The sequence below is a fragment of the Cloeon dipterum genome, chromosome 2 (genome assembly GCF_949628265.1).
Source record: "Cloeon dipterum chromosome 2, ieCloDipt1.1, whole genome shotgun sequence".
NCBI classification, from domain to species: Eukaryota; Metazoa; Arthropoda; class Insecta; order Ephemeroptera; family Baetidae; genus Cloeon; species Cloeon dipterum.
This window is the reverse complement of record NC_088787.1, coordinates 32,674,310-32,689,316: the sequence shown is the minus strand read 5'-3', so window position 1 is coordinate 32,689,316 and position 15,007 is coordinate 32,674,310. Positions and strand designations below refer to the sequence as shown.

The following is a 15,007-nucleotide window of genomic DNA, read 5'->3' as shown; positions in this document are numbered from 1 at the left end:
CTCCTCGACATTTGATTTTGCCTATAAATGAAAATATAAAAATATTGAATATGAAAGCTACGCGTACAGTAAAGGTCCCGTCAATTTTAAGCAGATCCATCATAATTATGGAAATATTGGAGGAATATTTTTAACGATGGAGTAGGTTTCACCAAAAATGAACGTTTCTTTCGATTCTGTATTGAGGTATATTATCACCATAATTTTGCCAGTTTGATCTACAGTATCTCCACACTGCGCATATTTTTTCAATAAATTGGCAGTAAAAAATTGCGAAAATTGAACTCATTTCCATTATTTAATAATTGAGAGAAATCAAGTGAAAAATGAGAATATTGACTAAAGACTCGTTTGAAGACTCACGCTTTCCGCTCACTCACACTTCTCGCTCTCTGATGGGAATAGAATCAATGTAATGCCAATGCCCTATCCTAACGAGAAGTGTGAGTGTTGGGCGAAAAGTGCGAGTCTTCCATTCCATTAATACAGAAGCGTGCCTTGCGCGCTGTTTATAAGCAAAAAAGAATTGATACGTTTCTCCGTGCCCATCAGATGGCTCTGCGTGCTGCGGGAAAAACGTTTGCCACGATTGGCTGATGGGGCGTGTGTTATGATTTTGTGTTTTTGTCCCGTGACTCGTGATCGTGGTCGTGAGCGATCAAAACAGAACATGGCGCTGTCGCTGTGATTTGGTGGAAGTTCAGCGGTCAGATAATCATTTTCCTGGTAGGGCCGGCAATATCAGATTCTTTTCGTCGATGCAGGATGCATTAATCACTGAAGAGCGATCTACCATGGCCGAGGATCCGAGCGTTGTCACTTTCAGCGACGAGGACGACGAGGTGGAAAACGGAATTCACAGCCCTCCCGAGCTGCAGGGCGTCCTCAACAAGTGGACAAACTTCTTTCACGGTTGGCAAACGCGCTTCATTGTTCTGCGGGACGGGACACTATCCTACTACAAGTCAGAGCAGGACACCAACTTTGGTTGCCGCGGTGCCATCAGCTTGTTCAAGGCTACAATTAAGGTTTGCGGAAGCTTGATTAGCTGGATCAATTGGTCGTTTAACCTTGGGCGTATTTTTATTCCCATAGCCTCACGAATTCGACGAGTGCCGCTTTGACGTGTCTGTGAATGATTGCGTGTGGTACCTACGCGCTGAGAATTTAGAAGAGAAAAATCACTGGGTCCAAACCTTGGAGACGTGTAAAGTGAGTATCACCATTAAGTCATGTCGCAATTTGGAGGATGAGCTTAATTTTGCTAATTTTTTACAGGCTGAGTGTGCCTATGGAAGTGAAAACAGTCTCCGACGTCATGGAAGTGCTATTTCCCTGGCGTCCAATACTTTTTCGACTGCGTCAGCGTCCAGTTTCAAAAAAGGCAGAGGTCTGTATAATGTTGATCTTGCAATCTTATTGATTTAATACTTAAACGTTTCACAATTTTCCTTGGGGGCCTCCTACTTTGGTTAATTTCCAGCTTTATTCCTAAATATTATTGATAAGGTTTTAATTAGTGTTTTCCCCATTGTTTTCATTTGAATTATTTTATTGATATTATTTGAACATGATTTCAACAACTACAAACAATTTTCTTTTTGTGTTGCAGGATTGAAAGAAAAACTTGCAGAAATCGAAACTTTTAGGGATATCCTCTGCAGGCAAATAGAAACTCTCCAAGGCTATTATGATAACTGCGCAGAAACATATGCTGCTGTGAAAATTCTTGAAAGTAAATATTTTTGCTCATGTGTTTGATAGAATCAGGACTAATTTTTTTCCTCCAGATGGAACTGTTGGTGGTAAAAACGGTGATGATATTAATGCTTCTGAAGGTAATAATTTTTCTTTGATATCGTTGCTTTTTTTTTAATCTCACATTGAATCCGATGCCGAGTTTTATGTAATTCCATCTTAACCTGCTCAATGCAATTCATGATTGATATTTGAATATTTTTTACTATTGAATCATGATAGTTAGAACCATATTTTTACTTCTTGTTGGGAACAGAACCCGAGCACGCCTTGCTGCAACTGCTGCATAGCCAGGGTTTGCAAGCCCCTGATTTCAAAGGAGAAGCACTCACCTTCAAAGCCACCACGTCTGGTGTTCTTGCCACCCTAGCACACTGTCTGGAACTAGTGAACCAGAGGGAAGAGGGTTGGCGGAAGCGCCTTGAACGAGAGACTGAGAGGCGGAAACGTCTTGAGGAACTTTACAAACACGCAAAGGTCGAGGCAGAGAAGAAGCAGAAGGTTGTGGTTCGCGGAGGACCTGACTTTGAGGTAATTTACTGCAATTATTCTTACTCGCAATGGTTTTAAAGTTTCATTCTGTATAGAATTCAAATTTTGGTAAAGTGAAGGTAAACAAGGAAAGGTTCTTAACGTTTTTGGTTAAACGCTGTTCAACCATCTCCACGCTCGTACTACTTCTTCAGTTCAATTTCCAAAATATACGTCAGAAAATAGTAATGATTAGGTCTCTGCGTGAAAACTATTCAGGCGTCTTATATACAGGGGTAATGGGATAGGGTTTGGAAATAAACATTGCGGTCTACAATAACACATCATCAAGTTGTGTTATAGTGCCCACATCGGTGTTTCCAGTTTAAAAAAGTTTCTTATGTCAGTTAGTTCTGCTACTTTATTGTGGTTTCTATAGTTCTTATAGTTTACTTAAATTGCATTGTTGCGTGCACCAAATATATTATTTTACTTTGTTTAGTTTATCTTTTACAATCAAACTATATTTTAAATACCTTAATTCGCTCATCTTAATAAGCTTACTGAAAAAGAAAAAGCTGACAAAGATTGTGAAGCATGAAATTTTTTGTTGCTGCTTCTTAAACATGGTATTATGAATTTATAGCACAAAAGGTAGATGGAAAATTTCGTTTTGTTGACATCATGGGTCCTAAACATGTTAAAGGATATGCCGACGTTATTTTATTTGATATTTTGTACCAGGAGAACTAATTGTTATAACCATTATTCAATAATGCAGTATTGAAACCGTGCACAAAAAGGTATTATTGTGAAAGGTTAACAGTGATCAATGATTTGATTCATTTTTAATTATAATTACAATTCAATGATGCGAGAGTTCACCCTTACAAAACCGTTGTTTTTGCTGTTTGCCTATACTCGCATCCATTTTTTCCAGAAAAAAATAAGCAATTGACCAGTTGCATAAATCCATAGTGTTCGAAGCCGCCAACAGATGGCACCACCGCATTCTTTCGTAATAAATTTATTTTTAAGTCACTTCTGCTGCGATTCCAGACTCAATCCTGCTACTATGAATTTTTCACTTAATATGCTTTCTTTTGACATGCTGAAAACCAAAATCAGTCCAGCCAATCGCCGTAGAATCGTGAAAAACTATTTCTGGAAATTAAAAATCTTTTCCAACGATTCTACAGCGAATGGCTGGACTGATTTTGGTTTTCAGTATGTCAAAAGAAAATATTTTAAGTGAAGAACCCACAGTGGTAGGATTGAGTCTGAAATCGCAGCAGAAGTGCCTTAAAAATAAATGTATTACGAAAGTGTATGATGGTGCCATCTGTTGGTGGCTTTGAACACTAACGGTATTTGCAACTGGTGAATTTTACATCTCTTTAGACCAAAATATCAAGTAATTTCCCTAATCTCGTCGATAGATTCAAAAAATATTTTTATTTTTACGTAGCGGGACGAGTTGACGTAGATTAGGAACCAATAAAATACCGACGCAAATGAAAAAACAGTGTCAAGCGACGCACGGATGTTTTTATTTTGCTGTCACGTGCTGGACATCAAGGATCCAGTGGAACTTTCTAAACAGCATTTAGATTTTATTAAGAGAGAAATTTTAATTCCGGAAATACAATTCATATTTGCAAACGCTTTTTCACTTCATTTTGCCGGAAGATAATAATGTTGTAAATTCAGCTCATAAATTATTCATGGCAAACATCAATGGATTACTGCAAATTGCATTTCTTATGATGCCACACATCGGCGTACTCTGCTTCCATTTGTAATTTTGACACGGATATGTTGCCAATTATGCGTAGGAGAAAGCGCCCATCGCAATGCGCCTTCACTTTACCATATTCGAAAATACCAGACTATGCGATAGTGTATCAGTTTGACGCTGCTCTCCATAGGTAAAGGTTGTCGCAATGCCAGATAAGAACGCAAACTTTATCGTAATTTCACGAAAATTGGTTTTCAACGGCTAAATTTTTCTCCAATCGTGTTTTCAGGAAGGGCCTCACAGTGCTCTGAACGATGACGAATTCTACGACGCGGTCGAGTCTGGCCTGGACAAAATTGACGAGGAGATTGAGTTCCGAGAGCGTCTCAAATTAAGCAGACGGCCACCCAGTTCAAAAGCCACAGAGCATAAGCTTTGGCCAGAGGTAAGGATTGAAAATTTATCTGTCTTGAACTCATAAATATGTTCCATTTTGAGAAGCAGGAACTTCATAAATATGTTGATCCTTTCAAAGTTTCCATACATAATTATATCATATTGATACAGATTGATCGAGTTTGCTTGGAGCAACTGCACTATGCAAGACTGAACCTAGGAGAAGGTGGCTGGCAGCTGTTTGCTGAGGATGGAGAAATGCGGATGTACAAACGTGAAGAGGAGGTCGGTGGAATGGTCGTCGACCCTCTCAAAGCTGTCCACATAGTAAAGGGTGTCACTGGGCACGAGATGTGCCATTACTTCTTTAGTGCAGATGTTCGGATGGACTGGGAGAGTGAGTTCTTGAAAGATTGCTTTGAACGACGCTAATGTGTAATACTTGCTGCAGCCACTGTGGAGCAGATGACAGTGTTGGAATCGATAGCAGAGGATACTCAAGTCTTCCTGCAGATTCATAAAAGAGTCTGGCCAGCAGCGCAGCGTGACTCGCTCTTCTGGTCGCACATACGCAAAGTGCCTAACATCCGTGATGAAGATGGACAAGACTTCTGGATTGTTTGCAACCATTCAACAGAGCATCAAGATTTCCCAGTGAGTGTTGTATGTATAAAAGGGCCTAATATTAGGCATGGATAGCTCGCGCATGATTCCTTAGAACTCGTATTATGATTGACTTTAGTATGATAGTCATTAAATATCTCAGGAAGTGTCCAAAAATATGATAAACGCATGCTATATTTCATTTTAAAGTTGCGAATTAATTTACTTGAAATTTTCTTCTATTTTTATTTAAAGGAGACTGCTGACATTTTCTGCTATTATTTTTGTAGAATTTTGTATAAAGAATAGTGCACTAGCCAAAATTTATTTTAATCATGTTAAATCCTACTAGGATTTTTATCCCTCGGCGCTTTATAACTCGCAAACTAGTCAAACTTAAATTATCCCCTCAGTTATAATATTTAAACTCGTAGAAAATAACATCTCACCACTAAAAGAACGTCGCACCACTTGAGTCCCTTTCTTAGTTGCAATAATTGATATTCACATTCTGCTAAAGTGTAATATTAATAATGGCCATGGTCCATGATTAATTAATTATCTTTTCAGGCAAATTCTGGGAAGTGTGTCAGACTTTTCCTCACAGTTTGCCTCGTCTGCCAGACATTCATTGACCCTCCCAAGGATGGGACAGATATAACCAGGGATAATTTGACGTGTAAAATAACTTATTGCTCTGTTGGTAAGTAGTCGCTACAATGAAACTGCGGCAGAAGCTTAATTTTATTTTGGTGTTGCAGTAAATCCTGGTGGCTGGGCACCTGCGTCTGTGTTAAGAGCAGTCTACAAGCGCGAATATCCCAAGTTCCTTAAACGTTTCACGCAATATGTTATTGATCAATGTGCGGATAAGCCAATCATGTTTTAAGTCTACCATATTTTTTGTACCAAGAGTATGTTCTACAACAATAGTCATCTTCACGGCTTTCTGCGGTTTACTTTGAGTAGTTAGTTTGATCATTCATCATGCTGCTGCCTTCGCCTGTCAATTATTTATCATACTAAGTGTTTGGTGCTTATCACTTATTTTCAGCACCTAGTAATTGAGTCATTCAAGACGCTTTTATTTGCAGTAGTGAATCTCTGCATTATGGTCATTATTTCGTTATTCAAAATCATTAAACTCAAATTGTGCCTGTAGCAAATTTGATTAATTGTCTTAAGTATGATACTTGAAAATATAAAATTTTGTTTAAGTAAAAAATACAATTTGACGGTTTATTTAATTAATAACTACGAAATCACATTTTTCTTCAACCAATCATTGACATCAAGGCGCAGAAGCAGTTGGCTCAAAGCAAGCGCGCTAGTTTGGCACTGGACAATTGTAAGCATGTTTTTCAAAACGCCAACTTGGGACATGAAGTTATGCTCTAGCTCGCACAGCTTAGATTCAATGCCGTTGCTGGATGGTTGCACTCCTTCTATCGCTTGCATTGCAAACTCGCAAAATTCAAAGTTCATGTCCAGGAACGTTTGCAAACAATTCATAACAGCATGCTGGCTCTGCACTAGGCCCTCTTGCTTCACTGCCGTTTGCAAGAACGCTTGGGTCAGTATGTTTGCAATGGCCAGACAGTGGAAGTTCTTGATCTCTTCGAAGCTGTCGGTTTCCTTGATGGATTTGATCAGCTGAGAGAATTGAACCTCTATCACGTCAAACTGAAAAATCAATATTTAAATTTGCATGCTTAGCTATACTTCCTTTGGCTAACCTGCAGATAGTGGTGAAGATTGTCAATAACAAACTGGAAATTCCTCCTTAGTTGCCCCAACTGGGTATTAGCCTCGCACCCCCTGGATGCACAAGAAGTAAAAATAATCTTTCCAAAGCCTGATAAAAACGACTTGCCTGATTTTCTTGTCCTCCATTTGTCTTTTCCACACTTCTAGCAAGTTGCTTTGCGCCCTTCGGACTTTCAAGAGCAATCTGAAGACCGAGTTGTACTTTCCAAGCATATCTTCGGTGAAAAGAAGGTGCAACGGCCACTTTACTTGGAACTTCAATGCGATACAGTCCCATCCAGTCAAATCTAGATTCATTTAAAGCTCAATATCAAGCGCACAATTTAGCCTTGGTTCATTTTACCGCAGTCGAGTTGAAAATACATAATGAACTTGTTGAGGAGAACTTCGTCCCTTGTGCTAATGCTGCATATAGCTTCTTTCAACGACTTTTGAGCAGCTGCAAGAAAAGTGCTATTCTTTGACTAGTGCAATTAAATCAATGAATTTAGCTTGCCTCTAAGTCGACTTGTGTTAGGCGGTTGCTTCAAGATAGGATTTGCCATTTTAATAAACTCTGAAACAATTTCACCTCTACCCAGCAGCAACAGATCTTTTACTGTTTTTATCTCCGAAAGCAGGTCTGCGTCTTTGACAGCCACATTCCAAAGAACCTGAAGAACAACAGCTGAATCAAAGTTTTACACAAAATATGAATTGCTAACGTTCGTGAGATGCTGCCTCATTGACTTCACAAGCAACTTGAGCCTCTCAATTTGGAAACTGTCACCATCTTCTATCTCCCTCAGTTCACTCAAGTAGTCTTTCTCCTTTCCACTCCAGATATCAAAGTCTTGGTGCTCATCATGCTCATAGAGACCTGCTTTGATGAAATATGAGTAATTCCTCTTTTTGTAAAGACGTTTGAAATTAATACTTTTCGCATTGCTTGGCTTCTGTTTGATCATCACCACAGTCTGTCCTATGTAGAGAATATCTAGAGCAAGAGAGCTGGGAATGTATGACGGCAGTTGCGAAGGATTCATCTTGAAAACAGAGTACGCCGTGTACATATTTGCGACGGAATTGATCTGGAAAAGTAGTTGGAATACAATACAATTCCTTTAAATAAAAAAAAATGATTACATGGACCATTTCCACTTCTCCAGGAATGTCCTCTCTCTGATCCTTTGTGATGAAAAACTGCTCTGTGTCAAAGAGCTCTCCGTAAATCAACCAAACGCTGAGTTGCTTCAAAAAGATGCTATGACAGCGCTTCTGAATCCTAGGGACAGAATAAATATTTAGTAAAATTCCCGATCTCGTAGAATGATAAGGAACCTTTTGAAAGCAACTTCTGAGTTGTGCGACCTCACACACGGGCTGCTTTGCAAAATTTCCATTATGTGACACCAATTCAAATCATTGCCTTTCAGCTCAATCTGTAAAATTGAATTAATGCCTTGGAAAAGAATAAAAGGAAAACCAAACCTGGTCCACGGCATAGTTCAAAAGGTGAAGCAAAACTGTGTATTCCTCTGTGATTTGTAACACAAACATGATAGATTTGCTAGGGTCGAGCAATATTTCGTTTTCGAGATGAACAATGGCTTTTCGGTATGGCTCAAGCACTTCTTCAATTCCACTGCATAATGCCAAGAAATACACTTTAGTGTTTGTGCCTGTAAAAATAACCAAAAATGAAAAATCCCCGCGCATTACTGGTGCTCTTTGATTTTCTTACATACCATATTTGTGAGTTGACTGGCTGTAAATTGGGTTGCAATTGTCCTCGCTAAAATTTTTGAGCCGTCTATAATTTGTAGCAATTTTAAGAACCTTTTCAATCAGTTTATTCTCGCCAGGCGTGAGCGGCAGAGCTCCATTGATCTGAGAAACAATTTAAGAAGCATTAGGAAAAAATATTATGTCATACTTAAAATTAAACACTTGACTAAAACTCATACCTCATAAATTCCGTTTTCAAATTTGAACAAGCCACTGTCAAAACCGCTCAATGTGAAGATAAGTTCGTGAATAATGCTGTACGTTGAATTCATTTGGCGCTTTGATTTTTCCATCATTGTCGATTTCAGTTAGACATTGACAGTTCTTCACTCACAGTCAGGAGTCAGGACCAGGTCAGGACTCTCTGCGCAAAATAATACACAAATAATACACTATATTCCTATAATAATATAATTTCATGCTTCATGCTCTATGGCGCGCGAGTAGGTCCGATCACGTGACGCGGGCGAGCGCGCTGATCGGTTGCTGGTCGCGCCCACTTTTCCAGTCACAACAATAATATGTGAATCGGACAGAATTTGAAAACAGTAAACACAGCGTGAATGTGTTATCTAGATACATAAAAAACAAGACAAATCCTCGTGCCTGGTGTTTGGCTCCTCAGCTGTCGTATAAGACACGTAATATAAAAATTTCTGAATATTTGTCTTTATATGTAACAATTTTTCCATTATGATGTATGTTATGGAAAACTTATTATCTGTTGAGTACATATAAGTCGCACGAACCACTATTTTGTCTACAAATACGACTTGTCTCTAAACTGTGTGATCACCATACATATATGATATATAAAATCACCCTATATAATATTTAGATACATACATATTATGTGATACACATACACTTTTCGCCGCGACTCGAAGTTTTCGCCACCCAAACTTTTATGAGATTCTCTTTCAAAAGTAGAGAGCTTAGAGCTTATAACTTATAAGAAGTGGCGAGATCTTTAACCCGGCGGAAGCTGCAATTTTTTCCTCATGGAGGACTCACACTATTCGCTCAACTCATACGTCTCGCATTCTAACTTTGATTTTATTCTTCACATAAGCAAATCAGCATCAGAGCGAAGAAGTTTGAGTGAGCGGAAAGCGATAGTCCACACTATAATTGCCTGTGTGAGTAATAGCCATTGTACATAAATAATATAATTTATTAATTTTTAATTCACCCCATAATATATATTTACTTGATGTGTTTTTCATTTTTTCACGTTATTTAAACAATACAGTAATTATAATAAATTTACAGGTTCTACTCACCAGAAATCCCAATAATGAGAATGATGTCGATCTGCTTGCTTTCTGGTTTAAGAAGAGCTTTGATTACTAAATATCATTGGACACCTAATGTGCAGCAAAAACTTGCACCATCGTTCAGAAGCTACGGAGTGCCTCCTCAGCAAACGCTGATGCATCAATTTTACCTGCATGTTTCTCAAAATGCTGGAGTTACAGCCGCTCTTCCTTCAAACTCACTTAAGACAAGGAAAGTGCAAAACATTTTTGCGACTCTAGACTGTGCTTTCATCTCGCCATCCAGACACATCACTTCGTCTGAAGAATACCGGAAGGCTATGGAGCAGTTTAGAATTATTCTAAATGAGGAGTCAATAGACAAAGACGATTTAATCAAAATTGTTTTCTACGTTGGAATGCAGAAAAAATCTAAGCAGGCAACAACCCTGACAAACCTTGCCCTGAAGCGCCTACAGAACAATATAACTCAGTTAAACTTGACAGACACATGTATTTTGGCAAGCACTATATTCAAGTGCAGTGTACTTGTCAAATCTCCGTTTCCCGAATTATTTTCTCGACAGATGACAGAAAACATGCAATATTTACTAGACAATCCAAGAGATTTGAGCGTGCTAGTGAAAGTGCTAAGGCAACAGCGATACCACGATAGGAAACTGCTTGATGAACTTTCAAAAAATTATGAACGATGGTCGAAGAAAAATCTCGAGAAGTGCCATGTTCTGTCTTATTTTGCCGAAGCAAAATTCGCCACGGATGAAATATACAAAGTAATAGAAACATCAATCAAGGAACTTGAGATAGATTACAGGAGCAAAGACATAGCAAAAGTCCTGTGGGTCGCTTCTACTTTGGGCTACAAAATACCGAGTGATTTATTGCCTACTGTATGGAGTGCAATAAATGGAAAAATCGAGGAATTCCTCTCTAGTCCTGATCTGCTTCTCAACTGCCTATTATCAATGGCTTTGATTGGACATTATCATGAAGATCTCACAGCCATTGTCTCAAGCCCCAAAGCTATTTCTCACTATAAACGTAATATTACTGTTATTTTTATATAAAATTTAATTTAAAATAAAATTATTTCAGAACTTAGATTTAATATCAATTGGATGAGACTGTACCAGCTGCTGGAGTTTCGCAAGATCGAATGCGGCCATGAAAGCAATTACACCGGACCTGCCTTTCCCCACCCGTCTCTACAGTCACAAATGGACAACAGGCCTATGCTAAAGAAAATTCATAACTTTGTCAAGTATTTGGAATCAAAGTTAGAACTGAGCCAGACTTCTATGTGCTTCAATGTCAATTCTGTTAACATTGCTGGTATAACCATTTGTAGAAATGGCAGGTTAGTACAAGTTTGTGCAAACATTTTCCAGAAATTAACGTGAATTTCCAACTTCAGGAGTATACACATTGAAGTGCTGGATCCCTTCGTATGCCTGGAAAATTCAAGTCGGCCTGTTGGTTTCATGGAGTGCAAGATCAGGCTCTTAGAGAAAATGAAATCTACTTATTTACTTGTAAGCCTCAAAGTTCAAAAGAGAATGGCTCTCTGAATTTCTTAAAATTATAGATCGGCCAGGAACACCTGAACAAAGGAGAAGAGAAATTATTTGCTTGGGTGGAAGATGAAATAGTTCGTCTCTATATGATTCAATAAAGGCTCTATTATTTTTACAAGATACAAAAAGGAATTTCAAATGTACAGAGATCCATCAGCTGGCCCCAGATAGTGCAGCCAAACAAGCACGACATCCACCAAAGTCCACACTCCTAATCCTCCAAAGCTGAAGAGCTTCCCAATAGCTTCTTGCCAGTGGCCAAGGTAAAACCTATAAAATTAATCTGTTATATTATCATAAAACAGGACAAAAATCGAAAATTCATGCTGTTGAATTAGTAATAATTACCTATCAGCTCCAAACCCTCCAAGCGTAATGCTCAAAAGTAATGCCGTACTCCACTTATAACCTCCAGTCCAGTTGCATGGCAGGTTCTTTTGAAAAACCCGGTTTCCCAAGCACAAAAGTTCGCTCTTCACAGTACAATTGGTCCTAATCTTATAAGTCAATCAGGATGTTCTAGCTATGAAAATTCTGGTACTGATTACCTATAATAAGTGCGAGGAGATGCCACCGAGTTGCAGTTTGCCAGTAGCTTGCACGTGTAATTCGAAGGATCCATTTGGTAGCAAAACTGGCAGGTCATAGTTCTTTCAAAAGTACTCTCGCCCTGAAGGTAGAAAAGTGTTAGGAATCGGAATAAAAAATTGTAACTTTTTCACTTCATCACATAAAGAAATTCTATAGAAAATAGTAGTTGAGAAATCATACCAAGCAGTTGATGTCGTTCAGAACAGAGCATAATACTTTGACTTCTTTTCCATACTCGCAGGACTTGTTAAAGGTGCAGTTCAAGCAAAGACCGCCCAATTTGTCGCACTCCACATTGCTTGGGCAGTTCGGGTTTGATTCGATTTTTCCTTTCGCCTGATAATGGAGAGTTTGTAAATTAGGGTCCAATAAATTAATTCAATCATCAGCTCAATTAGTCCATGGTAAAGAGGGAAGTGTTTAAAGATGCGTACCAAATGACTGATGGAATTCGGACTGGATTCGGTTGAATGCGGCTCAGCCTTTTCCGTATTGGCGTCTAAAATATTTGTGCAAATTTAGTTTTAAAGAAAACATTAACAAAACAAAATGCACCTATTTTCTGGATGTTTGTCGACAAAGTCAAAATTACCAGAAGAATAGCAAGTTTGAAAACATCGGCAATGTTGATTCTTCGCACAACCACCATTTTTCACATTATAGATAATTTTTAAAATGGATTATGTTTAGACAGCTTGAACTGGCCTAATTTGTGCGTGAAATTTTTAAACCGAAGTTATCCCAATAGAGTTTTGTTTACTCCTAGCCTAGGCAAGAGCTGTGCCGTCCGCCGTGCCTCTGGAATCCAATTTTGGATAGCCATATGATCACGACACGCCCACTTTTGTATGAAAGTTGGCGGTCAGGCATGCCAGAAAGCTATTGGAGGCTGAAGCCACTGGAGGCCCAGGTTTCTCCCAGAATGAAAACTATGACAGCCACAGTGATTTTTATATCTCTGATCAGCTTAAATTAAGCTATTTTTTACGGGCCTTTTATTTCAGGAGAAATCACATAAATAATATTACATTAAAACAACAATCAAATCACGTGTAATAAATTGTGAAATTTTATTTTTAATTTACACAAAATTGGTACTGTTAAATTCAAGTGGCTTATGGAATGAACAATATAATCTTAGGAGATAAAATATTCTGAGTTTGTAGCACATTATTTTGAAGTCTTTGAAATCACTTCATTTCTTATAATCAGCACTTTTTAATCTCACTTTGGTTACTCGAAACTGTCTATTTCTTGCTCTGCAACAATTTAGAATAGTTAGATTAGATTCATTATCATAATTTATCTATTTCAATTTTAGTTTACCTTTGATTTTCCCTTCTCAGCGGGTTGACTGAGAGCGTGAACCTTGGAGCGCTCTTGCTCCAGCTGAACCTCGAGTCGTTGCAAATCAGACCACAAATCCTTGCGCTCAGACTTTAGTTGCTCGACCTCTAACAGGACTTCTGCCTTGTTCTTCACTGTCACGTAATTTTGGCAAAATTTGAAATTTGTTTGAGGTCTAGAGAAAAAATGAAAGGCTTACTCTCTCCTTGAGCGAGCATGCTGCACAGCTGGGAATTCCTAGCCTTAACATCTGTCAGGTCTGCCTCTAGCTTGGACACCTTTTTCTTCAGTGCTATTATCTCTTTTTCCCTCTCTTCAAGGACATTCTGGAACTGCGCCAGGGTGACGTGGACGTCAGTAACAGGTTTCAGCTGGTTGCAAGAGAAACTCCTATGAAAAATCTATATCACTATTTCAGTGGCGCCTGTCAAACCTGTCGAGATTTAAAATGCTCAGTCTTGCTTTCTAGCTTTAAGGCTTCAGCAGTGAACTCATTTATTTCTTCAAAGAAATTTGCAACTTCCTCAGGCTCGTCAACCTTTTCCTCTGCCTGGAAATTAGCATTTATGCAATAAAAATTAGACATACATTATCAAGAAAATAAATTTAGTATTCACCTCTTTGGTTGGGTCGCCTTTCATTTTGTTGAATTCGTCCAGAGACATGGCCTGTGGTTTTTGGACCTTGCCCTTTTTCTTCAAGCCCTTTTCTTGACCTTGGTCATCTGGACTTTGAACCTTGCGCAGTTTCATTTCCTCCTTATTTGTAAGAGTTGAAATCAACAAAGCTTCCTGCAGATCGTTTTCATATGACCCACACACATACTGGAATTTTAAACGATTTTACCAAAAGGAAATTTACTATTAAAAATAAACTAAATAAGATTGTATGCTACCTCTTGGATATAAGAGCGACTCCTGAATTTTTATCAAGTTTGCATACACATTATTGCAAAAATAAATTATTGGTTTGTCCATTTTTTACCCTTTAAACTAAAAGTAAAGCACGTTTTATAAAAGAAACTGCTTCAGATACCTCCTCATCGTGTTTCAGCCACTCCTGCCACTGCTCGGTGTTGCTGTTGGAATTCTGTTTGCTCTGCTTCTGCTGACAATGAGCTGACTGCTTTTTTGAGTTGCCCTGAAATATTCAATCAAATTTAACCCACATATAGCGACAAACTAAATTTTACATTGCTAGCGTCCTTCTTCTTGTTAGCCTTCTTCTTGGCATCTTGCGACTGCTGCTTGCCTTGCTGGCCAGACTTGGATTTGTCTTTTGAATTATCCTTGTCACTTGAAGACTTCTTTTTCTCAGATTTTTTAACTTTCGCGGAGTCGTCTTCCACGTCCACGCTCAGGACAGAGAATCTCGAAGCAACAGCTGTCGCCATCGTACCTCAAATCTCCTCTTTTATTTCAAAACGACAAGAAAATCCGCTGACAATAACCTGAATTTTACTCTGTGTGCACCTCGCTTTTTGTTTTGCTTGCTTGAACTTTCGCTTATTTTCGTGGTGGATACTCGCATCATTGGGGTGCAAAAGTACGAGAATGTGATTGGTGCTGCCACCACTCTTCAAATCGAGAAGTTCTTTTGCTTGCCAAAAGCGGCCAAAAGCTAAAGCGCTCTCACGCTGCTTGGACAAAATAATTCCTTATTTCTTCAAATCTCAGATGCTGTAAAAAGCAACAAACTTGAAACATAGAGTGTGACAC

At 38.6% G+C, this 15,007-nt stretch overlaps 5 protein-coding genes across 8 annotated transcripts; 2 read left to right on the top strand and 3 right to left on the bottom strand.

Moving 5' to 3' along the window:
* Positions 1-616: 616 nt before the first annotated feature.
* On the top strand, positions 617-5,912 carry cert (ceramide transfer protein). 2 transcript variants are annotated; one of them, XM_065478126.1, is made up of 11 exons: positions 617-1,028; positions 1,096-1,212; positions 1,279-1,390; positions 1,613-1,735; positions 1,791-1,838; positions 2,015-2,289; positions 4,257-4,412; positions 4,535-4,760; positions 4,815-5,026; positions 5,537-5,669; positions 5,728-5,912. In XM_065478126.1, the coding sequence occupies exons 1-11, from the start codon at positions 759-761 to the stop codon at positions 5,853-5,855; spliced, it is 1,800 nt and encodes a 599-aa protein (XP_065334198.1). In that variant the 5' UTR covers positions 617-758; the 3' UTR covers positions 5,856-5,912. The 2 variants fall into 2 exon arrangements, with proteins under 2 accessions (XP_065334198.1, XP_065334199.1); XM_065478127.1 differs by having other exon boundaries at positions 618-1,028; positions 4,815-5,017.
* A 272-nt stretch (positions 5,913-6,184) lies between these two features.
* Positions 6,185-8,815, bottom strand: Grip75 (gamma-tubulin complex component 4). 2 transcript variants are annotated; one of them, XM_065478123.1, is made up of 12 exons: positions 8,680-8,815; positions 8,461-8,602; positions 8,204-8,394; positions 8,054-8,154; positions 7,859-7,997; positions 7,650-7,803; positions 7,438-7,595; positions 7,230-7,386; positions 7,077-7,172; positions 6,840-7,020; positions 6,703-6,784; positions 6,185-6,649 (listed from the first exon to the last, which is right to left on the bottom strand). In XM_065478123.1, the coding sequence occupies exons 1-12, from the start codon at positions 8,794-8,796 to the stop codon at positions 6,221-6,223; spliced, it is 1,947 nt and encodes a 648-aa protein (XP_065334195.1). In that variant the 5' UTR covers positions 8,797-8,815; the 3' UTR covers positions 6,185-6,220. The 2 variants fall into 2 exon arrangements, with proteins under 2 accessions (XP_065334195.1, XP_065334196.1); XM_065478124.1 differs by having other exon boundaries at positions 7,438-7,592.
* Positions 8,816-9,617: 802 nt separating this feature from the next.
* On the top strand, positions 9,618-11,479 carry LOC135936366 (uncharacterized). The gene is made up of 5 exons (XM_065479157.1): positions 9,618-9,639; positions 9,773-10,818; positions 10,873-11,134; positions 11,192-11,309; positions 11,363-11,479. The coding sequence occupies exons 2-5, from the start codon at positions 9,798-9,800 to the stop codon at positions 11,447-11,449; spliced, it is 1,488 nt and encodes a 495-aa protein (XP_065335229.1). The 5' UTR covers positions 9,618-9,639; positions 9,773-9,797; the 3' UTR covers positions 11,450-11,479.
* On the bottom strand, positions 11,437-12,726 carry amx (almondex). The gene is made up of 6 exons (XM_065479158.1): positions 12,498-12,726; positions 12,377-12,441; positions 12,123-12,278; positions 11,900-12,021; positions 11,700-11,843; positions 11,437-11,621 (listed from the first exon to the last, which is right to left on the bottom strand). The coding sequence occupies exons 1-6, from the start codon at positions 12,589-12,591 to the stop codon at positions 11,486-11,488; spliced, it is 717 nt and encodes a 238-aa protein (XP_065335230.1). The 5' UTR covers positions 12,592-12,726; the 3' UTR covers positions 11,437-11,485.
* A 262-nt stretch (positions 12,727-12,988) lies between these two features.
* Positions 12,989-14,802, bottom strand: LOC135936752 (G kinase-anchoring protein 1-like). Of its 2 annotated transcripts, none has more exons than XM_065479691.1 (7): positions 14,482-14,802; positions 14,325-14,429; positions 13,907-14,080; positions 13,723-13,839; positions 13,489-13,660; positions 13,269-13,423; positions 12,989-13,201 (listed from the first exon to the last, which is right to left on the bottom strand). In XM_065479691.1, exons 1-7 carry the CDS (start codon positions 14,680-14,682, stop codon positions 13,190-13,192), a joined length of 936 nt encoding a protein of 311 aa, XP_065335763.1. In that variant the 5' UTR covers positions 14,683-14,802; the 3' UTR covers positions 12,989-13,189. The 2 variants fall into 2 exon arrangements, with proteins under 2 accessions (XP_065335763.1, XP_065335761.1); XM_065479689.1 differs by having other exon boundaries at positions 13,907-14,113; positions 14,482-14,801.
* Between the last annotated feature and the right edge of the window lie 205 nt (positions 14,803-15,007).